Source organism: Mixophyes fleayi, chromosome 1, assembly GCF_038048845.1.
Source record: "Mixophyes fleayi isolate aMixFle1 chromosome 1, aMixFle1.hap1, whole genome shotgun sequence".
NCBI lineage: Eukaryota > Metazoa > Chordata > Amphibia > Anura > Limnodynastidae > Mixophyes > Mixophyes fleayi.
In genome coordinates this window covers 123,903,326-123,928,217 of record NC_134402.1, presented here as the reverse complement: position 1 = coordinate 123,928,217, position 24,892 = coordinate 123,903,326, and the positions used below count along the sequence as shown (strand labels likewise).

Sequence of the window (24,892 nt, the reverse complement as noted above, 5' to 3'; positions counted from 1 at the left end):
TAAATACAAACACATCAACGTTAGTTGTTTTTTTTACTCCTTTAAAAATGAAATATGAATCTTCTTTTCTAGAAGTCCAAATAGAAATGACATATAACTAATTAGAATAGACAGACAAAATAGCTGCATCGGTATTGAATTTAAGTATCAACTGGAGGAATCAATACACTAGTTGCCAAGCAGAAAGAAGCATATAGATATTGCTGCTGATGGGCGGCAATATCATTGTGTATCTTTGCACCTGGTTTAAGTCACAATGAGTAATTTCTAAGTAAATGTCATAATATCCATGACAATAATAATTATTTTATTCATATAGTGCCTTTCTCCCTATAGGACACAGAACACTTTACATTGTTGCAGACGGTGGGGCGGCCATCTTGGGAGCACTCAGCTGCTATTCTATTGAATTATTCACATCAGTCTGTTCCATTGGAGGTTACAGTCAAAGTAACCTTACACACACAAGTCCCCTTTTTTTTTATTGGAAGCCAGCTAACTTACAAGTATGTTTTTGAACTGTGTGAGGAGACTGGAGTTCCCCGAGAAAACTTGCGCAAACATGGGGATAACATACAGAATCCACCCAGATAGCGCCATGGTAGGAATCATTTATTTATATAGCGCCTGCAGATTCCGTAGCGCTTTACAATTGGGATTCTAATTATTTTAAATAACATGAATGTTTGTAAATAATATATCTATTAACATTGCTTTCTGATGTCATTAGTTCAGAATTCTGTAGCACTTGTTTAAGTTTGATGTCTGTTAGAAATCACTTTCTATACACATTCTGTGTGAAAGGCTTTATGTTTTTAAACGGTCACAGAACTGTTCAGTGGCTTCTCACATAATTTTAATTTATTTAAAGCAAAATGTGTATATTTCTTGTACAATAAAGAAAAAAAAAAAACAATGAATTGGTATGCTACCACATTTCATTTACATGGATCCCTGGACAAGAAGTATGCAAGGGTGCTGAGTTTATCTTCAATGTCAAAGTTCATGTTGTCATGCTTCAGGTATTCCTAACCAGAAAAGTTAATCAGCAATCTGATTTGTGCCTGTCTAGTAAGAGATGCCCCCTGCTCCAATTTATTACATATTGTCATTCTGAGGTTGCTAAGAGCTGCTCAGTTTTCCATGCTTCAGTGGAAAGAGACAGGATTACAAACCCAAGCTTCCTGCCCTTCTATCTACACTGGATCACCATGTCAAAAACATCCTGCTTAAACTGTGATTCTCTAGCTTTATGGCTGATGAAAACCTCTTGGATATCAACCAGCAAACTTTCCAGACCTCCTGTCAAAAATGAAAATTACAAAAGGGAACACTGGAACAAACTCAAAGGATTTACAGTTCTCTATGTTCCTGTTACACTTATGTACGTTAAACAATAGCCACACAAATAATACCCTTTTCTGTGTAGGTTTCATATATGTTGCTTTTCCCTGAAGCCCTATATTTTACTATGCCTTGTCAGGCCTTGAAATTGTACATTTAACAGGCTCTTCCTTGTATGTAAAATGCTTCTACAAATGAACTCCTATCATTTTTTTTCGGTCATTGTGGCAAATGCTAGACTTGCTCATAAGCTCTGCATGTCTTTTATTTTATTATTTAGGAATTGTTTCCAAAAAGAGTGTTGATGTTATGGCAGTCACTATTCAGACAGATTGGAAGTGCCATGTGCTGATATAGTGGCCAAGGGGCAAATTTAAAATGGTACATTGTGTTTGGTCTTAGTGGCAGCCTTCTAGCATGGGTCTGGGTCACAGCCCAGAGACCTGCAGGCAACTCCCAGGATCCATCCACCACTTCTCTCAAGTACAGCTGCATCTGTGCAGACCATGGCAGCTAGCAAAAGAAGAAATAAAATTTCAGGTTTGGTGGAGCAATTTTTTCAACCCCACACCTACGACCTCCTGGAATCTAAAGGGGCTCCAGAACTGGAAACAGAACTAATAATAAATAGGTAACATAAATTGCCAAAACCTAAATTGGCTTCAAAGGAAGCCCCCAGGGTCATCATCTTGAAACTAAGGAGCGGAACTTTAAAATGAGCCAGAACGGTTCTGCTGACACATGGTCTGCTGAGAGGCCTATAACTGTTTTTCTGAGACACTGAAAATGTAACCAAATATCAAGAATTCTCTGGCAACAGCAGATCCCTTGCCAGTGGGGTTATCCAACCAATCTGCTATTTATGAGACATCTCTCCTGACCAAGGCTGTCCGCTACGTCAAACGTGGAACCAGGGCCGAACTGGGACTAAAAATCAGCCCTGGCATTTAAAGCACACAGGCCCACATTTTGTCGGCTACATTCACTATATTGCACACTGATGCTGGCGCAGTGTGCGTTGCTGGTGCAGTACAACATGATGTAGTGTGTGTGTGTGTGTAGGGGGGGTATTTATTTCTCCTAATAATCCTCAACATTACATTGTTAGCACCCCAATTACATCAATAAATACCATGTCTATAAATTATTAGTACCCAAATTACAGCAATAATTAACCCCCCACACACACTCATACTACATCAATACCCACCCGGCATCCTCCCGCACATTACAGCAACCGGCATCACCCCCACATTACAGCAATACCCTCTCCAACTTATTAGCAATACTAAGTCTCAAACACACTACAACATTGCCACCACCACACCACCCCATACAGACGCCACTGTAGGAAATCAATGTTTTGCTTTTTTCAAATCTCCCACAAGATAGCAACAACAGAATACTTACACACATATAGGTAACAGGTACCATTTTCCCTCAATTAAATAGTAATGGTGGAATTTTCATGAATCATTCCACATGAAATAAAACTCTAACAAATATATCAGAAAATACATAACTATTGAATGATCATTTGAACCCACATGGCCGCATTAAAAGTATTTCCATCTACAGCAAAATGTCAGAGAAAAATATTTTTTTTACTACAGTAACTGGATATGCGTCTTTTCTATTCATTTTAAATAACACAGTATATAAATGAAGGGGGATAGAGGAGGTGGGTGAGAGATAATTGGATGTGATCCATCAGTTTGATTAGATTGGAAACATTTAGATTATTTACCTGGAGACATCTACCCCCTTGACTCACAGGTAGGGCCGACAAGAGGAATTTTGGGCCCCGTTACAGCAACTTCTTTGGGCTCCCATCATATTCAACAATGAGAGACTTGCCTTTGGCAGAAGTTCATAATATGCCACACCGTAGTGCGCCCAGTTCATATTATGCCACATCGTAGTGCCCAAAGGTCATATTATGCCACATAGTATTACCCTCAATTCATATTTGGCCATGCAGTAGTGCCCACAAATCACATTATGCCATAGTAGTGCCCCCAAATCATTAGTAGTGCCCAGACAAAAACTCATTCAGAAATAAAAATTGGTACAGCATATCAGATACTGAGAGTGTGAGTCCCAGGAACAGCTTAATACACCATTTACAATGCAAACAAAAATAGATATATTGACACAATCACAGATAAAATTTATAACAAGCAGTGTTTTTTCCTCTTAATTAAAAATCGCTGTACAGATTACAGCAAGAAACATTACAGCGCAATAATGAGCAATACATAGTGTTTTAAACGTCATTGGATACACAGTAGTGCCCCCAGTTCAAGAAAAGATGGTTAAAAACACATTGCAGACGAGAAAATATATGAACTTACCCGATTATGGCATTCTGTGTTCTGTTCTCCTACTGGGCACACTGGGCGATGAGGGATCTGCAGCTGTCAGCTCACACAGCCAGTCGGGAGTAGGAACAGAGGGCAGTGGTCGAAGTAGAAATTTAGAAGTGGGGGTATGGAAAATATAAATGAATGGAGTATGAAGGCTTGATTTTGTAATTTTTTTTTAACACTTGTCCCCTCTGTGCATTCCCATTCTTCAATACTATTTGTGTTTTATGATGTCTTCCCCTTTTCACTTTCCTTTACCTATGCCCCTGCACCATCTTCTCCTTTGTCCCTCTCACTTAACCCCCTGCACCACTTTCTCCCCTGGCTCTCACCCCTCTCCCAGCACCCCCTTCCCCCCTGGCTCTCACCCTTCACCCAGCACCCCCTTCCCCCTGGCTCTCTCACCCCTCTCCCAGCACCCCCTCCCCCCTGGCTCTCTCACCCATCTCCCAGCACCCCCTTCCCCCCTGGCTCTCTCACCCCTCTCCCTGCACACCCTACCTCCTGGCTCTCTCACACTCTTGACCCCCCCTCTCGTGGCACCCCCCTGCCCCCGCACCAGAATCACGGCACTTTAGTAAAATTCTCACCACATTGAAGTTTTCTTTTAACGGACGGTATCAGTTACACTATACAGTAGTAGGTATTAGCGTAACAGCAAGCCTACAAGTGTCAATTATCCCATAGACTGAACATAAGTGATTTTACCTATGTGAGATACATTAAAATTGGCACAAGAGGAAAGAACAGAGCTGTTTAAAGTGGCCCAATGTATTAATCAGTTAGATTGACATACTTAGCAAGCCTATCCTCTTGGATAGCTATTGGACTACTTATGTTTCATTGTTTCAGTGTGGCACATACACTGGACCACCACTCACACCTAATTACACAAACTTCTACTTGCAAGTCACACAGGCCCTGCCCCCCCCTTCCCATGAAAATCGCGGCACCCCCGCGACCCCCCCCCCCCCCCGCGCGAAAATCACGGCACCCCCGCCACCTCTCCCCCTGTGATCCCCTCCTCCATTAAGGAAAAATACATTTGGAAGCTGCATAAGAGGGGAGGGAGCAGAGCAGCGCGCAACAGAGGTGGCTGGTTCCTGAGGAGGAACCAGCTCCCAGGAAGCCAAGAACAGTCGGGACGGCCCATCCAGCCATCGGCCCTTCTGGCATTTGCCAGAAGTGCCAGATGGCCAGTCTGGCCCTGCGTGGAACCTTCCTAATGCTACAGATGCCTCTGGCACAATTATACTAGATCCACAGATCTCTCAAGATTGGCAGAATGCCAGTATTTAGCCCCATAACTGTTTTCCCTCAGGTATATCTCATTTAAACATACCACTTTTGGGTGCTGGGAACTATAACCAACCTTAGAGGGTTTCCGCCTCTTGTGTGGGGTTTCATCCCACATCTCTGTTATCATATTGCATTATTTGCATTTAATTCCATTCTAGTGTAAATGGCCTAATTATTATATGTTGATATTGTAATGTAAAACAGTGGTTGTAACATGATACCCCCTTATATTACAACTTTCCCTGGCAATGAATCTCCAGAACCTGAATTTAGGTTCTGTCTTTATCTGTTTCCTGTTCTATTCCTATTTAATTCTGTCCCACATGCTCTCCTTCCTCGTCCCTTTTTTATGAGGCACACTCCTTTGAATACTTTTATTATCAGAGCAAGTACTCTTTTATTCATGCACAGGATTCAATATCTCACCAAATTCTTGATTTAGAACTATAACCTCTACAAATATTTATAATTTATTCTAGAGGCCTCATTTCTACAAGTACCTGAAGGCTAGCACTTAAAACCTGTTGGGACCAAACAATAAATATTGTAAGGTTCTGGGAGACTTTTCCCCAGTGGCAGAATGGCCATAGGCCCTACCAGGAGTACTGTGTGGCATATATGTGAATTGTGGGCACTACTATGTGGCATCATTTAAATTGGGGGCACAGTTGTGTTGCATAATATGAACTGAGAGCACTACTTTGTGGCATAATATCAACTGGGGACACTCTTGTGTTGCATAATATGAACTAATGGGACTACTACCTTCCTCCTAATATATTTTATGGTGCTTTATGTGTCCGATATAATAGCAGTTTTGGAATCTACATTGTATGTTGGTTTGCCTTTGTGAAACAATGAAAAGAGACTCTTTGTGCAATACTTTATCACCACAATGTGTAACTGGGGATTACGGCATTTACACATGGCTGAGATATTTATTTTTAAAGTTTTAACATGTCAAAGTTTCTCTATCACTAATAACTGTACGTTATTTATTTTTATTTATTTGTTGTTGACATCAGCAATTTGATATTTTTTCATATCTGTTTCCTTATGATCTACACACCATCTATTAAAAATGCTGCTTTTAGGGCAGTGTCCCGAAAGTCAGGACTTATTGACTGTGGGGAGAGATATGTCACACTCCGGCAAGCGGGCGCTGCAGATTTCTGCCAAACAGGGGTGAGCTGGCATTGAGCTGTTCACTTTTAATGTTGTGTACAGCCATCAGGTCAGGAAATTACATTTGAAAGCTCCTGACCACATCAGGGCATACTTGCCTATTTTATGGGACCTCCCCTCTAGGAGATCTCAGAGGGGAGGTCCAAGAGACTAGTTCAGGGTATGTGATGATGTGATATGCTCTATGCCATCACCATTCCCACAGCCCAACGTCGCCATTCGCAACATTGATGCCACGCCCACTTCAGAAGAATCTGAGGCGTGATCTGGGGGTCTGGCCTACTCAACAGGGGTCCGGGGGAAAATTCGGGAGAATAGGCAAGTATTTACCAGGGCATTTACTGTCTGATTTCTGCTGTGGGGGTGCTTACAGTAGTGTTCATCCAACTTATTGATGTAGCATTTATAAAGTATTTTCATATATTGTTACAAAGTGAGCAAACTGTGTTAGTTCAAATGAATTCTACTTAATGACAATATACAATGTCTTGTTAATGGTTTCAGGTGCCTTACCAATTCTCTATTTTTACTGAATAGCAACTCCTACACTGATATTTTGTTCTGCAACATTTTTATGTGGGTGATAACTCATTTTATTACCACCGTGATAAGTGGCAATTCAGAATTATATTTATTGCTGCAATGAGGGAAATATTCATAAACAGGGCCCAGTTATATGAACTATATTTACATTCTTTTATCATTGGTAGAGAGCCACAGATGATGAGTACTTCATACCCCTGCTTTTCAGATTTTGTAGCCTGCCTGTAGGATTTGTATATTATTTTTTAAAATGTTTGTCAAGAGATCGATGACTAGAAACTGAGACTACAAGGTACTAAATGGGGATAACTAGGATGTCTATGATTGTGGCTCTGTTTATCATGTGTATGCCAGTGGTGTAAGGAGTTTATCTGTTTTCTCTTTTTCTCATCTGCAAGGAAGGGATGTTACGTCATTGCAATGGGAACAACCACTTTCAGTGTGTTTAAATATTAACATTGCTAACAGTTATGTATTAACAGTTATTTATTCTGCAGTGCTTTATGGAGAATATTTAGTAATTTACATCCGTCCTTGGCCAAGTGGAGTTTGCAGTCTATTTTCCCTACCACACGGACACATACACTAGTGTTAACTTTGCCAGAGGACAGTAAACCTACCAGTATGTCTTTAGAATGGAGGAGGAAACCGGAGCACCCGGAGGAAACCCACAGTGAGAGAATACAGTACAAGCTCCACACAGATAGGCTCTTAGTCGGAATTGAACCCATGACCCCAGCGTTGTGCGGTAGCAATGCTAACCACTGCATCTTAAAAATAAAGGATTTCCCCACAAAAGTTGATCCTTCATCTGAACTAATACACAGTAAGGGAGGGGCTTAGTTTGTAAAAATAGTGATTCATTTCTCGGTTATCCTAAAATTCATTGCTGTATGGTGTTACTGACTGCCTATATTTATTAGAACCATTGGGCTGCGTAGTAACCATTGTTGTCCTATTGACATGTATGCATGTTAGCCAGCCACGTTCTGCTAGCAAAGTACCTTTTTGACAAATGGCATCTACAAAGTTTGCTATACAGGCAATACTAAGATTCTAATGAATGCAGTGCCAAACTTTGTGGGGCCAGGTTGTGGAATCCTGTTCTTATCAAAGTCACTTCCATATTAGTTTAGCAGAAAATTTGACTAAGTTGGGGAATCCCCTTAACTTTGTTAAATCCTATGTAATCATATGACTACTTTAAAACTAATGTTGTAACACATTGTTCTTGTGTACTAGACGTTTATGTATTATTTACTTATGCTTCTTACACAGTTCTGGAGCTGGGAATGTCGCTGATCGTGTTCTAGCTCAACTGTTGACAGAAATGGATGGAATAGAACAGCTAAAAGATGTGTTGATTTTGGCAGCTACAAATCGTCCTGATTTGATAGACAAGGTAGGCATATAATATACTTATGATTTATCCAGTGGAAAGTTGCTAAACTTCCTGTATCTTCTAATGGATACTAAAAAATATGTCACTGAAAGACTACATTATGAAACCTTGTTGTGATAGCACTTTGTGTTGTTTTCAAAATGAAGAGCTACTGAAAGTTATCTAATGTTTGACTTCATATATCATTCATGGCTTATAACAATCTCTGATCTTTTTACATGGTAAAAAAGAAATATTGTGTCCGTCCCTGGTATACAGTAAGGCTTTGTATATAATCTGGGCTATGCCATGTAAGTGATAATAGCCATGAAAGAGATCACTTTTTCTGGAATCATGATTTGCTACAAAGGGCAGTCATTAAACAGTGGAGTTGTCCTTGTTTGGGTTACCATCTATTATATTTATATTTAAATCAATTCTTTTATTTTTAGCTTATTTATACTTATCTATATGTATATCTATGTTTGTATTGTGATTCTCAGTGATCAGTAGTTACCACTACTAATCACTGTCCCTCCTTGGCATTGCCCACACTCCCTCTACAATTTGAAAAGGTCCAAATCCCCCCTTACTAAAGCACTGGATGAGCTTTTCCTGGTATAAGAGCAATGCATCTAAATCATCTGTGCTAAATGCATTGGTGTTCCAGTCTGTTTGGGGAAGCCCTTGGGCTTTTCCTTTGATTCCCACTGACAACTGATACTTCCACAATCTGCTGAGAGTATGAAAACAGGAAGAAGATCTGGTGTGTGGTGAGACAGGGCTCATTGGGACCTTATTACAGTGGGGGGAAGGGGGACTGGTAGCAGTGATAGCTGGAAAAAAATATATATAGTCGTCATATATAAATCATACTTGCCAACTCTTCCGGAATGTTCGGGAGACTCCCGAAATCCGGGTAGGACTCCCGGGAGAGCAGACAAGTATCCCGCATACTGCAATTTACTCGCTGAAATGACGTGATTTGGGGTGAATCATTTAATTTTGACCCCACCCCCACAACAAAATTATGTTTTTGTCGCGGGGGTGGGGCAACTATTCAAAGGTTGGCAAGTATGATATAAATATATGTTGCATGGCAGAGTGGGGGATAAAATAATAACTGTCAGTTTCACCTGCATCACAGTAAATCTGCAGCAGATGGCATATGCCCAGCTGGTATTGTGTAAAGATGTACTGTCTGTTCTAAGACACAAAGCGGTTCCTTTACAGCACCCCTTGTGTTAGAGCATGTGTGTGGATGACTATGATATTATCGTAAACATATATATTGCTGGCGAGACCAACTCAGTGTTCAATAGTGAAAATTTTCCTGGTCTCAATTCAATCCTTTGGCTGCAAGGGTTAAAAATAATAATAATACAAATTAAAAATATGAAAAAACACACACAATGTTATCATGTTATATCTAAACATCATAGCCCATACATCACATGTGCATATCAGGTACCTCTATGAATGTTAACAGTTAAAAATAAAATTACATTATAATCAGTGGATTGAATTTATTGCCAGTTAGTCATCAAGATAGAATAATTTTTTTCTGCTTCATCCTTTATAAAACTTAGAAATTAAAAAAGAGGTAGTGTTTCAGATTTGTTGTTTAAAAAAAAAAAAAGCTCTACTTGTCCTCAAAAATAAACATTATCAGAGTAAAAGATAAAAATGTTACTCCTGGTGAAGCCAATGATGTATTAAAATGGGGAAAATGGTGCAGCCACCTGAAGTGTGAAATCGGCACGCTTCTTTGGCAGTTGATAGGTTAAAGAATTTAGTATTTGGCGAAATCCTAAAATGTGGTCTGATGCCTCCCTACTTAAAGGTACAGTATAATCAGCAGAAAAGAATACAAGGTATGAGAATTGAATAGCCACTTTGGCATTAATGAAACAGTAAAATAAATCATGAGAACTACCTCCTTCACATTGAGCAATACAATGCATAAACATATTGCATTTTAGTTTATTAAGTTTATAGTGCATTGGTCATTTAGTGTTGCATTCATACTGAATGGCCCACTAAGAAGTATAGGCCCAAATGTAACTGCTGATTCCAAATAATCTATTAAATGTAGCAAATAACCTTTGTAACCCAGAGATATTTGATTTGGATAGTTACGTTTTGTTAATGTTATATCTTAGACATTGTACCCTGGTGACAAGTTTAAATATATTTGAAGTACCTGTCACCAAAATAATCTATCCAAGCCATTATAAAAAAATATTTTTAAATGACAACATGCATAAACACAAAATGTTAAATAATAAACAGTTCAAACTTTAGCAGTAGAAGAAAATGTAAAACAGAAAACATTGTCCATGTGTTATTTTCATAAACATTTTATACATAAAAAAGGTAAGCAAAGAGGGAAGAAGACAAATGAATGGGGGTAGGGAAAGAAGGGAAGGAATACCTCCTTACGCCTCCAACCTCATCTCCATTCATTCTCCTTCCCGTCCTCTACGGTCAGCCAATAACCACTGCCTTAACCTCCCTTCTGGATACCACGTCTCACTCCTGCATTCAGGATTTTTATTGTGCTGCCCCCCTTCTCTGGAACGATCTCCCTCTTTCTATCAGGCTGTCCTCCAGTCTGGAAATCTTCAAGAGATCCCTTAAAACCCACCTGTTCATGAAAGCCTACCCTTCATCTGTCTAACCTATCCCCTGTCCTCCTCGTCCCCTCTTCATGATCCTTCTTCACTACCACAGTATTCCTCGCCCTCATTCTTCCTCCACTCCTCTTACTATCCGCTCTTGTTCATCTCTCCATTTAGATTTCTAGTCCCCACGCCCTGACTCCCTTCTTTGTGTATCCTGTCCGTCTACTCCTTCCCTTTAGATTGTATGATCCCACGAGCAGTGCCGTCTTATCCTCTTACCCTGCTCCTCCTGGTACTTCTGCCTTTGGCTCCCCAGCCTCACTTTTCCACCTCCACACTTGGTCCCTGCCTTTGGTTCGCCTCCCTTGCCTCACATCTCCATCACTGCTCTGATCCTGTTAGTCCATCCACACTGCTGGGCACAGATTCATCTTGGTTTAGTTTACTCCCCACCTCTCCTCCTTCCCTCTCCTAGCTTCTAAGTGTTCTACAATTCACTTATAACTTTTTGGCCTAATCACTTGCTCTCATTCGTGTTGGTTTTAATTGCTCTTTGTTTTTGTCCTGACCTGTGTGCCTTCTCTGTTTTATAAAATTCTGCAGACCCTTTGCAGCACCATATAAATCAAAGAGATAATAATAATATTAAATACCATACTCAAGTATCTGCAAAGAATAAATTGCACATGATACCAAGCCGATTGTAGTATAGAGTTCAGAATGGACTTGCTTATTTCCACGTGTCAGATATACATACTAGAATAAGATCAGTTATTAAGAGAGAACATAATATTTATGGTTAGGTAAGGGTGGGTGAAGCAGACGTAAACCATGGCTCCCAAATAGAATCAAATGTATCTCATTTTTCTTATAATTTGTAAAGTGATTTCTTTCATAGAAGCAATAAACCTAATTTAATTTTTTACATGCCTGGGGTAGGGGGGCATGAGGGGGCAGACATGGAGACTAATATCCTGCTGTTTCTGCCTAACTAGTCTAATTTTTCTGTGATTGTCCTATTGACTGCTTTGAGGTTTGCCCCAATTATGTCACTGTTGCTTGATGTGCTCTATCCGCTTTAGATTGTAAGCTCACTTGTGCTCTGTGCCTTCTGCAGCAATGTGTTATTAAGTCTAATAAGCCTGGAACAGGATTACTCGCTTGCAAACTGGACTGGTGTTTCTTGAATGCAATATATTAATAATACACAATTTATACATTTGTTATATTGTATTTTATTTAGGCACTGCTGTAAGACGAATCTCTATTGAAGTATCTCCTTGCTTTTCTATGCCGTTATTACCTGAGAGGAACACATGAAACTGTTGGGTACATGGCACTTAGCCACATATTTCAGGGAGTAATTTCCAATGCTCAAACACAATGAAGATAAGGAAAGTGTCATATCCACAGGGAACACACTGGCTGCCTCAATGTGGGTCATAGAGGGAGCTGAGAAATAGAATTACTTTGTCTCCCATTGAGCTGGATGTTAATGTCAGACACATTAGCCGGGATGCAGAGCACAGAATAAAGGCAGGGTCTGCTGTCTGTAATGGCACCCTGGGGCCCCTGACAGCCTTTCTCCACCTTATCATAGAGTGCAGAAAAGATGCATCCTCAAATGTCCAATTTACATAAGAATGACAGGATGTGATTGGACAAATGAAGATGAATGAAAGGCAGTGATGTCAGCCAGGGCCATTGTCTGAAGATGGATGGGGGTCCTGAGTTCCATCAAGCTTCAGGGGCTTCCTCACAGTACAGAATAGCAACAGAAAGAACACCACCACACAAAGGGGCTCATTGAAGGCTAGACAGATGGGAGTTTATATTTTCTTAGTAGCTGTCACTCGCTATGATCTCGTAGAGCTGGAGTGTCTTCATTAAAATAAACATTTCTGTGACAGGATCGTGAAAGATTTCCTGGGTACAAGAATACATGGGAGAGAGGGAAAAAAACAACAACATTTCTTGTCCTCTTGCAGTCACTTTTCGATAGTATCATCTCACTTTTTAATCTGGTGAATGTACTGTCAGAACCTTGCTACTCACAAAGGAAGAGGTGTTTTAGATGATTTAATGCAGTCAATCAAACACTACCATGGATAAATCTGTCTGCACAAGAAGCTGTTTAAAGTATTTGATATGTCAAAGTATTGCCATTATAGTAAAATTTCATAGTTTCAATCAAGTGAAGTATGTTTTGATTTTTTACTGGCATAATCAGTAGAAATCATGCAAACATTTAAAATCACTTGAAGAGTATTTTTTTATTTTGTTTTGTCAAAATAAGTTTTTTGCCATTGTTATACTTCACAATATTTATATTATCCTGTCAGGTGTATATTAAATTAGTGTTCTTTTATGCATACTGAAGGATTAATAGATTCCAGGAAACAAAAGACAATGTAGTTGCCTAAAGTCGTATTTGTTTAATATTTGTTGCTGTCATGTACTCTACAAGTCTTCTATTATGTGAATCCTCATTAAGACAAATAATGACAGCCGTGGTAAATACTCTGAGTTACTACTTAGTTGCTGACAGTAGGTGGCATTGCTGGAAGCCGGCCAACGTTTTTGTGCTTGCATAAGTCAGTGTACAGTTCACATCCCTGAACACCTGTACGTTAGAAGCACAACGTCCTTATGGCAGTCAGATAATAGATTTTGTACCACCGCTTCTACAAAATTGTGCCCCCTCAATAATCTCTCCTCAGAGTTACTTAATTATACCAGTTCCTTTTAATATGTACTTTTGTGTAATCTTGTCGATGCTAAAAAATACTGTTAAGTGATATAAAATAAATTTAAGTGTCTTAGGAAGTAGAGAGAAATGTCAAACATAAGCTATTGTGCAGTATTAAAAAAAAAAAAGGAGGGGACTCTGCACCAGAATTATCTTATCTACAAGTAATATGTCCCAAAAAGAGAAATCTATTGGGGTGTTCTCCCATAAATGCGTAAGAAAGAAGAGAAAAATATTCTGATAATGGTGGGCACATTCAGTCTATATAATACTTGTATAGAGATGCCAAAATGTTCATTAAAGTATTGATGGAGTCCTATGCTTATGAAATCTATTGGCCAACAGGAGTGCTTTTGGTCACAAAAGAAAAGACCAGTAGTGCATAATAATACATTAAAAAGCTGTTAGGTATACATTAAGGCAGTGGTTCCCAAACTTTTGCAGTTCGCGGAACCCTTAGAGTCTCCATAATTTTTTTAAGGCACCTCTCCAAAATAATTACCGAGCAGTCCTGTTTTAGAAGTAGTTGGGTCAAAAAATTGTAATAAGTATTTAGGTCAGGACAGAAATGCTTATTTAGTTGTATGCAAAAATGCCCCCTCTGCATCCAGACACTCTTCCCCCTCTGCCCTCTCTCACGCTGTCCCCCCTCCTCTGCCCTCTGTCCCCCCTCCTCTGCTCTCTGTCCCCCATCCTCTGCCCTCTGTCACGCTGTCTCCCTCCGGTCATGATGTCCTCTCACGCTGTCCTCCTCCTCTGCCCACTGTCCCCCTTCTCTGCCCTCTGTCCCCCTCCACTGCCCCTCTCATGCTGTCCTCCTCCTCTGCCCACTGTCCCCCTTCTCTGCCCTCTGTCACGCTGTCCCAGCTCCTCTGCCCTCTGTCCCCCTCCTCTGCCCTCTGTCACGCTGTCCCAGCTCCTCTGCCCTCTGTCCCTCTCCTCTCACGCTGTCCCCCTCCTCTGCCCTCTGTCACGCTGTCCCAGCTCCTCTGCCCTCTGATGCTGTCCCCCTCCTCTGCCCTCTGTCAAGCTGTCCCAGCTCCTCTGCCCTCCTCCTCTGCCCTCTCATGCTGTCCCCCTCCTCTGCTACGCTGTCCCAGCTCCTCTGCCCTCTGTCAAGCTGTCCCAGCTCCTCTGCCCTCTGTCAAGCTGTCCCAGCTCCTCTGCCCTCTGTCCCAGCTCCTCTGCCCTGTCACAGCTCCTCTGCCACGCTGTCCCCCTCCTGTCATGCGATCACTTTCCTCTGTCCCCCTCCTGTCACGCTGTCACTCTTCTCTGTCCCCCTCCTGTCACGCTGTCACTCTCCTCTGTCCCCCTCCTGTCACGCTGTCACTCTCCTCTGTTCCCCTCCTGTCATGCTGTCACTCTCCTCTGTCCCCCTCCTGTCACGCTGTCCCTCTCCTCTGTCCCCCTCCTGTCACGCTGTCACTCTCCTCTGTCCTTCTCTGTCCCTCTCTCACTTTGCCCCCTCTGCCGTGTGCCAGCTATAAAAAAACAAAACAGAAACACTTACCAATCCGCGTGGCGCCAGGACCCAGCATCCTCCTCTCTCACGCAACAGCTGACAGCTGCGTGAGAGAGGAGGATGCTGGGTCCCGGTGCCGCGCGGATTGGTAAAGTGTTTCTGTTTGTTTTTTTATGGCTGGCCCGTGGCACCCCTGAGACAGCGCCGCGGCACCCCTGGGAGCCGCGGCGCACAGTTTGGGAACCGCCGCATTAAGGCATTATTAGTGTATGGTGGTTAAACATTCCAATAAATATAAACTTGAGCTATTAAAAATGAGAATACCTGTGAATAATTAATATATAAACAATCTATAGGCAAAAAGAGAAAAACTTTTTTGTGACTTCATGTGTGAAACCAGTAAGATATATGGAGAATATCTCCTAACTAATTCAACATAGTCACACAGTATCCAACATAATTAAATCACCATTTATAGGACCCATGAGGATCAAGTTAAATATCAAGCAGTATGAACACTAGAAATGATCACAATAATTGTGGAGAAATAATGAACCAATATAGAGGAACATCAGAGGAATTATGGGGGGATACTCTACTCCTTTTTGTTTTTAATCTAACTGACATGGTATTTCTATCTTATATTTCACTTGGGAATACTTAGGACTACATTACTTTATTGGTTCATTTTAATTTGTAAAATAAAAACTAATTTTAATACTAACTAATTCATTTATTTTGGCATCTCTCTATAAGTATTATATAGATTGAATGTGCCTCCATTATCACAATCTTTTTCTCTTCTATCTTATGCAGAATGGAGCATATTTGGATTTATATGAATTTGTTTAATTTCAACCCTTTCCCACTTTTCACATGATTAATGCCCACTGATCCAGGGAAATTCATGAAAGTGGAAATGTTGGACAGTGTGACATGACCTTTATACATACAGTGTAATTGAGTCATGTGACCTGGATATTTAGTTCAATATATTATTCTAAATGTTTGCGTTTATTTAGATTTAAGATAGGAGTACATGGTAGTGTCATCTTCTGGTTTATCCTACTTGTGGTTCACTATTGGGTGTCTTTCCCTTCGATTCTCACACCCTTCCTCTTTCTCCCGGATGTTCCCCAAGGCGCTGTTCTTGGCCCTCTGCTGTTTTCTATCTACACTATCTCTCTCAGCAAATCACTCCATCCTCTCCATCAACCTACAGTACAACCTCTATGCCGATCTACTTTTCCATCATCATCACCATTTATTTATATAGCGCCACCAATTCCGCTGTACAGAGAACTCACTCACATCAGTCCCTGCCCCATTGGGATTCACAGTCTAAATTCCCTAACATACACACACAGACTAGGATCAATTTGATAGCAGCCAATTAACCTACCAGTATGTTTTTGGAGTGTGGGAGGAAACTGGTGCACCCGGAGGAAACCCACGCAAACACGGGGAGAACATATAAACTCACAGATAAGGCCATGGTCGGGAATTGAACTCATGACCCCAGTGCTGTAAGGCAGACATACTAACCACTGAGCCTCCCTGACTTCTCACCCTCTCTGCTATCTCGCATGTCCAACTGTCTCTCCACCATCTTAACCTGGATGGCACAACGCTTCCTCAAACTTAAGATGTACAAATTGAAGCTTATTATCTTTCCTCCTGCTGATGTCACCTCTGCTCCCCCCATCTCCCTCACAGTCAACATCATCGTTCTATATCCTGTTCCCCATGTTTGCTGCCTTGGTGTCATCCTTTACTTTGCCCTTAACTTTACCCTGCAAATCCAGTCCCTCTCACGGTCCTGCCGCCTCTACCTCTGCAACCTTGTCAAAATATGCCTCTTCCTCACTCAAGAAGTAGCTAAAACCCTGATACAGTCGCTCATTATTTCCCATCTTGAGTACAGTAACCTCCTCCTTTCCCCCTTCAAACTCACCTTTCACTTTTTCAATCCATCCTGAATGCTGCAGCTAGACTTATCTTCCTCTTCCAACTCTCCTTATCTGCAACCCCTTTCTGTAAATCCTTTCACTGGCTCCCAATTACCTCAAGATTTAAGTTCAAACTTCTCTCCCTCACCTACAAGGTCCCTCCATATATCTCTGACCTTGTCACCAGATACACCCTAGCACATCCACTCCGCTATGCCTCTAACCTTCAACTCTCTTGCCCACTAATTACCTTCTCCCACTCCCATCTCCAAAACTGCTCCTGTGCTTCTCCCCAAATATGTAACTCCTTGTATTGTCCTACCAGACTCTCCCTCAACCTCCAATCCTTCAAATGATCCCTTAAAATTCTAATCTTCATGCTAGCCTTAGACCCTCATCTGTTCACCATATTCACTCTTGCCCCATTTGCACCTAATTTCCCCATTTGTTCCTTTTTAATACCCCCTCCCTTTAGAATATAAGCTTTCTTGGGCAGTATCCTAACCTATTGTCTGTCTCTCTCATATGACCTTGTTGTCATGTCTTAAGCTGAATTCTCTGCTACCACATGCTAATAGTTCATGGTTATTATGCTTAAATGTATTCATGTCACTGTTGTTATCTGTATCTGTCATTATCTTTATTGTACTTTATTGTATGTTTGTTGTATGTAAGATGACTTTCCTGCGCTAGGGAGTCTGTTTCACCTTATCAATAAACAATCATAATGAAGATGACAGACAGAACAATGGATAAAACATACTAAATATAGCCTTGACTGCAAGGGGTTTTTAAACTTGTACCTTATATTTCTACATTGTCATTACCTTATAAAAAGGGCAATAGTGCATCAGGTATGTTTACTAGTGATGTTATTCTTCACCCTAGTGCCAGAATAATTTTTTGCTTCCTCTGATAGTATGGGTGGTGACACCTTTGGCTGCATATTGGACAGGCTATGTCACCTGGCCTAGCTTTTTGCTATCTTTTCTTGAAACTAGTGGCGGTAGCTTGAATTAAAGTTGCTTGGTTATGTGCTATTCATGAATGATATGCATATACAATTGTAGAGTGGAACAAATAGCACAGCTGCTCATACATGCCATTTTTTTATATCATCGCCTCAAAGCCGCCAGCCTTGAGTGTTCTCCCCAGCACCTATTTCCTGGGTGCTCCACCCAGCTGTTTTTACTTGCCACCCGGCTCTTGGAGTCCAACAGAGTCCTATTATAGTAGAATAAACCATTGTTTCCCCATTATAACTATAATGTGCTCACTATGTGAGCACTACAGCTGGCAGTCTGTGTTAGACCACTGACCACCAGTCTGACCAGTCCTTGCAGGTGTGGGCAATAATCTCAAACACTTTTCAATATTATTGCAAAGTATTACAACTGCCCTCACCTGAGTGCTTCTTAATACCACCCAGCTGACAAAATTTTCCTTGGAGAATACTGCATGATTTCTTGTTTTACCGAGCAGAGGCAATGTCTTTTCAAAGGTGCAAAATAATAAGACAGGACATTGAAGGTCTATGTTATACAGTAATATCTGTCAGAACAATCCATGTTTTGAAACAGCATGTAGCCAATAAATGCACCCCAGCCCATCTGTCTATGCAATATATCTATCTTATCTATATCTCTTATCTATTCTAACTATCCTATCTATTCTATCTAATCTAAAAATTAAAAAGTCCAACTCTAGGATTATAAATGTTAAACTAGAATGAGACTGTATAACCCAGACAGAAGCTGGGAAATATAAGTGTAGTGAATGTAAGATAAGAGACCATAACACTAATTTAGGGCAGGATTCCAGTACCTGGAATCTCCCAAGCATGACATGTTGTCCAAGTGATGTTAAAAACCTCAAAAAAAACCCAAGCCACGATCAGCATTCCGATTCATGTGTACACACTATACAAGATTTACCTTCAGATTTGTGCTCTTCATCTGTCCTAACCATCGGCTAAGAAGATTGTGACTCTGAATACTCCATAGAGATCTATGGATACTGCCGGTCATGAGTGCATATACACTGTAGAATTGAACGACATTGTTCCATTGTTGAACAATATTTTTAGTTTGGATTAAAGGCAAATGAAGCTATAAAATGTGCTTTTGTGATAATTGTTCATCTTTGGAGTGTACACATTAATGCAATATCAGGCCGAGCAGTCATCTATCGTGTGATTGGCCCAATAATCGTCTGAAAAACCTGTAGTGTGTACCCAGCCTAAGTTGCCGTTGTTACTCCATATATAATTCTAAAAGAAATACTTGATGAAAGAAACCATTATTGTGCCGTTTAATACATGTATAGTACACCTTTCTGCCTTTGTAACTCAGTTTTTACCTATATAGTGGTTATGAAGCTGGCCACACGTTGTTTTCTGTAGTGATATCAGGCAGTTGGAGATATCACAGTGTATCTTGCCAAAAAGATAATCAGAACAAAGCTAATTGGTGTGTTTGGGGTCTGCATGCATGGTCAGCTTTTACCAGCCGCCAGCCCACATGTCCAGTGGCCAGATCTCATCCAATTTGGCCAGATTGTACAGGGATCCTGTTGCTTAGATCTCATAGCTCTCAGGCCGAGGGAGAGCATAACACTTCTAATCCCAATGGATTGATTCAAACAGGCAGAAGTACTGCTCTTCTTCCCAGGTCATGTTTCAGGTGAGCAGGACTAGTATATGAAAGACTAGTACGCTATGTTGTAGGCTCCAGGTAAACTGCAGACCAAGATAATGGTGCCTCGGAGGTGACTAAGATACATTTATTTCACAGAATACTAAATGTGATGTATTTGGTGCAGCTATTTACTGGTATGCAGCTGTATTTAAAAAAAAGGTGCAAAAATATACATTTTCACTATAGCCTCAACATTTATTTTTTGTCAAGTGTAGTATCTGAAATAATTTTGGTTATAATAGCATTATTATACCAGTTACTTTAGACTCCTTACACACTTGCCTCTGAAAATCATGCTTTTATTATCATTTTTTAAGATGGTAAATGCATATAAATGTTTTTGGGGATGGAAATTATTCGTTCCAATGACCCCATGTCCACTTGTGCCAGCATTTGGGAGTATTTGTGTTGTAGTGGTGACTTTTGGACGTGACTTGCTCTGTTTACTTGCCTTCGCTGCAAGTCAACACATTGAGGTCAATGGAGTGTCTTCCAATGCTACCTCCCTCCTCCCCCACATATCATCATGTTTGTGGTGTCACTAGTGTTTTCCTGATACCAGTGGGTAAGTTGGCTTACTGGAATCACCAGGAATCTAGTAAATCAAGCTAAGCCATTCTGCAGGACACGTGCTTGTATTGTTGAGTGTACTTAATCTTTATTGTACTTGGATAAAAAATACTATTCCCTACTTGTTTATTGCTGTAATACATTGCAATACAGCGTCTCCAAATACTAGATATTTTGATGAATGTTTTACATTTCCAAAACTCTTTCTTATGAGTTGTCTATATGAATGCATTTAGCAAGTGAAATGAAGCTTTAATCAAGTATTGCTGGTGTGTTATAGACAGGGTGACAGAATATATTTAAATTGTTGAAACTTTAAAAGCACTAACATATAATACACAATACACAATATTCACAAGGTAATTAATAAAGTGTGGTGTGTGTATATGTGTGTGTGTGTGTGTGTGTGTGTGTGTGTGTATATATATATATATATATATATATATATATATATATATATATATATATATATATATATATATATATAATGTGTGTTCAGGAACAAGCAAGACCTGTTTTCTCCATAGATTTTGCCTGACATAATGCTAAACACTGTTTTAGCGTAACACTACCTAATGGTTACTATTGATACTAATAATAACGGTAATACTAGATAATAATTTTCTCTCTTCTAAAGTCTTTTATAAAATACAACTGGTACAATCAGCCATTTTGCTTTTCTACAGGCAAGAAGTGAAGAATGTAGCTTGCTATAGTAAGGTGTTGTGTAAACATACTGGTAGCTCACTTGATGACGGATCCATGTAGTGAATAAAGATAAATGCTTCCCATTGCTTTTAATATGTAGCTTAAAGTTTGTTGCTGCTTTTCCCATACATTCTTATTTGAGAAATCTACTTCATAGCAGTGGTCCAAGTGGGCTGGATAACTTGGGTACGCCACATAGCCACTTCTTTTACTGCCTTCATTGTAAAACTAACAGATTCCATTTACTTACATTCCCATTACACTTTCCATACTGCTACTTCTAAATGTCCATATTGGCAATTCCAAATTTCTACTTCAACCACTGTTTACTTGCATATACAAATTCTAAATATATAAATAAATATACAATTGTAAACAACAGCCATTTTCCTTGACTTCAGGCCTGTGGTGGAGTAACTTGTTCATTGTAGCGTGTTATTTAAACACGAAGATATAAACTTATACTGATTGAATACATTTTGAAAGTTATATATTAATTGTGTCAATATGTTTAGAGTGACGTCACCAGTCACAGATCAGCATAATGGCAGCCATTTTATTGTGACTGGAATAAGGTAAAATGCATTTCTCTGTCAGCACTGTGATGGTACATAGATGGGTTTGTTTATTTCAGTTTCCCAGTCATCTCTGTAGTAGGGTCTTTACATGCACAGAGCTTATTACAGTGCTGTAGAAAACAGAGGGCTTTTCCTGTAGTACAGGTAATAAATATTCCCAGGTGTTCAACAGCGATTTTTTTTTTTTTTTAAACTGCTTGATTGTCAGAGCTTTAAAGAAGAGCAGTAAATCAGTGGCCCGAGCCTTCAGGCCCAGGTATAATAAAACAGGGTGGTGACAGCTGCCACTTCTTGGGGGAAGATTTATTACAAAGAGAAGAGAGCTTGCCTTTTAAACTCCTCTGACTCTCCGTCATTAGAGGGAAATATCAAGCAAAATTATAAGCTGCTTTTATATGAAAGAACATTTTGTAATATTCAAAATTAATACATTCTATTAAATAGTTGATATAAACCAGAAAAGGAAAATACAAACACATACACTAAAACGTTTAAGTACAGTAAAGAGAGATGATGGTCATCTCAGTATAGTGGTGTTCTGTTTATTTGTCAGTGTTTTCTACTTGTCAACATAAAAATGTTCTTAAATATATATTTAATGGAATGTCAATACAATTTCATTCAGTATTCTATTATAAAATAAAATGGAGGAAATACACATTTACCAAAAAGACACACAACATCCCCGACACGCCACCTATACAGTCCGAACGCAGAAAATGCCGGAAGTTGCAAATGATGGCAATTAAAATGGCGAGAGTGAGATTTCTGGTTTTAAAGCGGCAATGCCAGGACCTGCCGCTTCTATAATCTAATGTAAGCGTTAGGGTTAGGATTAGGGTAAGGGTTACAATTACAAATAGGATAAAGGGTTGTAGATTATAGAGGCGGCGGGTCTTATTCTAATCGGCATTCTTTTGTCGCGATTGGCATTGTCGCAGTTGTCACCTTCGCACAAACGTGTACCACCCATGTAAAGGGTGAATATTTTACATTTTAGCATGCCAACACATAGGATTGTGCTAATGGGGACTCTATGTGATCTGCTCATTGTCCTGACTGCTGCAAGGGAAGATATGTTCAATCCGGCCACCTATGTAGTGATTAAATTTTACAGAGATCTGGTTGGTCAGCCTGGATGTTAATGTGTGTGGCCAGCTTTACATTGTTATAATTCAGAGTCTATCTATCTATCTCTCTCTATCTATCTATCTATCTATCTCTCCATCTCTCTCTATCTATCTCTCTATCTATCTCTGTCATAAAGCAGATGCTACTGACCGTATAAGCTTATACCGGCGGTTCCCAAACTGTGCGCCGCGGCTCCCAGGGGTGCCGCTGCGCTGTCACTGGGGTGCGGCGGGCCAGCCCTAGAAAAAAGCAAGAAAACAGAAACCTACCAATCCGCCGGGCGCTGGGACCCAGCAGACTCCTCTCTCGCGGGAGAGAGGAGGCTGCTGGGTCCTGGCGCCCGGCGGATTGGTAAGTTTCTGTTTTCATGCTTTTTTCTAGGGCTGGCGCGGGGCAGAGGAAGGGGGGGGACCCAAGAGCAGAGGAAGAAGGGGGACCCAAGAGCAGAGGAAGAAGGGGGGACCCGAGAGCAGAGGAAGGGGGGACCGAGAGCAGTGTGCCTGGTTGCAGAGGGGAGCAGTGTGCCTGGTTGCAGAGGGGGCAGTGTGCCTGGTTGCAGAGGGGGGCAGTGTGCCTGGTTGCAGAGGGGGGCAGTGTGCCTGGTTGCAGAGGGGGGCAGTGTGCCTGGATGCAGAGGGGGGCAGTGTGCCTTTATGCAGAGGGGGGCAGTGTGCCTGGATGCAGAGGGGGGCAGTGTGCCTGGTTGCAGAGGGGGGCAGTGTGCCTGGTTGCAGAGGGGGGCAGTGTGCCTGGTTGCAGAGGGGGGCAGTGTGCCTGGTTGCAGAGGGGGGCAGTGTGCCTGGATGCAGAGGGGGGCAGTGTGCCTTTATGCAGAGGGGGGCAGTGTGCCTGGATGCAGAGGGGGGCAGTGTGCCTGGTTGCAGAGGGGGGCAGTGTGCCTGGTTGCAGAGGGGGGCATACAACTAAATAAGTATTTCTGTCATGACCTAAATACTTATTACAATTTTTTGACCCAACTACTTCTAAAACAGGACTGCTCAGTAATTATTTTGGAGGGGTGCCTTGAAAAAATTTGGAGACTCTTAAGGGGCGGATTGAAAAAGTTTGGGAACCACTGGCTTATACCAAGCCTATCAGTGGCATGTTATCTTGTGTGCCTTATTTGTATTGCATAGATTTTGACCACCCAGGGCACTTCTCAATTTTAGCAAGGTAACTGAGTTATCAGACTGGTTCTCTTTCTAAGTGGACATGGTAAAATATTTAGTGACTCTAGACACTAAATGTTCTGTATATTATGTATGTATACTATTCAGTTTCACAATACACAGCCCTTGATATGCATTAATGCATTCCTCCCAATTGTCCAGATTTAGATATCTATGTGGCCTTTCCACCATCTTTATCCTGACTGCCGAGAATGCTTATTGTGCTGCACACGGCAATTTAAAAGTCTTTTTAGATAAGATAGTTTGGAGCCATCCTTGTGCTCCAGAAAGGGGCAAGAGATAATTTACAAATTACAAATTTTTGCCCATTGAGCTTTTTCTTTATTTTTAGTGTCAGGTGAGTACAAAGGACTGAGAAAATCAAGGGGTGAATATTCACTAACTAGAATGTTGTTTATATTGTAGTTAAGATACTATCAGGCTTTTATTGAAGTAGACCAGGTGGGCTGGCTAACGTCCAGAAATCTGTCATTAATCATACCACCCTCTCACACAACGCTGCCATCTTCCTCCAGCTTTTTGTGTGGTGTATGCACATGTCGAGAGCGATTTCCCAGGCAGTCTTATAGGGCAAATGATTTATCTGAAGCAGCTGATTAGCAGATAATTCTTTCTATTCTCTTCCAGATTTTGCGTTAAGCTTGGGTGTGACAACTACTCGCTTTGCTGTAATACACCTCATTCAGGCATTTGTAAAGCACAACGGCGCGGTGTGAATGTAATCTTTATTCAGTGTATAAATGCGCACTAAATAAAAACTAGCCAGAAAGAAATATTGTTTTGTATGTACCAAGAACTATATACACATTTCAGCATCTTGCCATAACAGAATATAATTGAGACCTTCCCCCCAAGGTGGAAGCAGTTAATTATATATGGAGGCATTTTGAATCCTTTACAGCTGGTTACATAAGACAGTGCGATTAGCTAATTAGAAAAAGTACATACAATTTGAAATATCTTATGTACTGCCTCAGTTTGGGACTTTTTTGTAGATATTTTTATTGTTAATAATAATAATCCGACCTTTTTTATTAGAACATTATGTATATCATGCACAGCTGTTTAATTGTTTTCTAAAGGTTTATTTACTTAAAATAAATTTGTTCCTTAA

General features: G+C 40.6%; 1 protein-coding gene across 1 annotated transcript in view; it reads left to right on the top strand.

The window, feature by feature from the left end:
* The window catches only part of AFG2A (AAA ATPase AFG2A), a 323,232-nt gene that overhangs the window by 111,991 nt on the left and 186,349 nt on the right, over nucleotides 1–24,892 (top strand). The window contains exon 14 of the mRNA XM_075200108.1: nucleotides 8,016–8,139. Within this exon, the coding sequence (XP_075056209.1) occupies nucleotides 8,016–8,139 (124 nt within the window). The remainder of the gene's footprint in view (nucleotides 1–8,015; nucleotides 8,140–24,892) is intronic.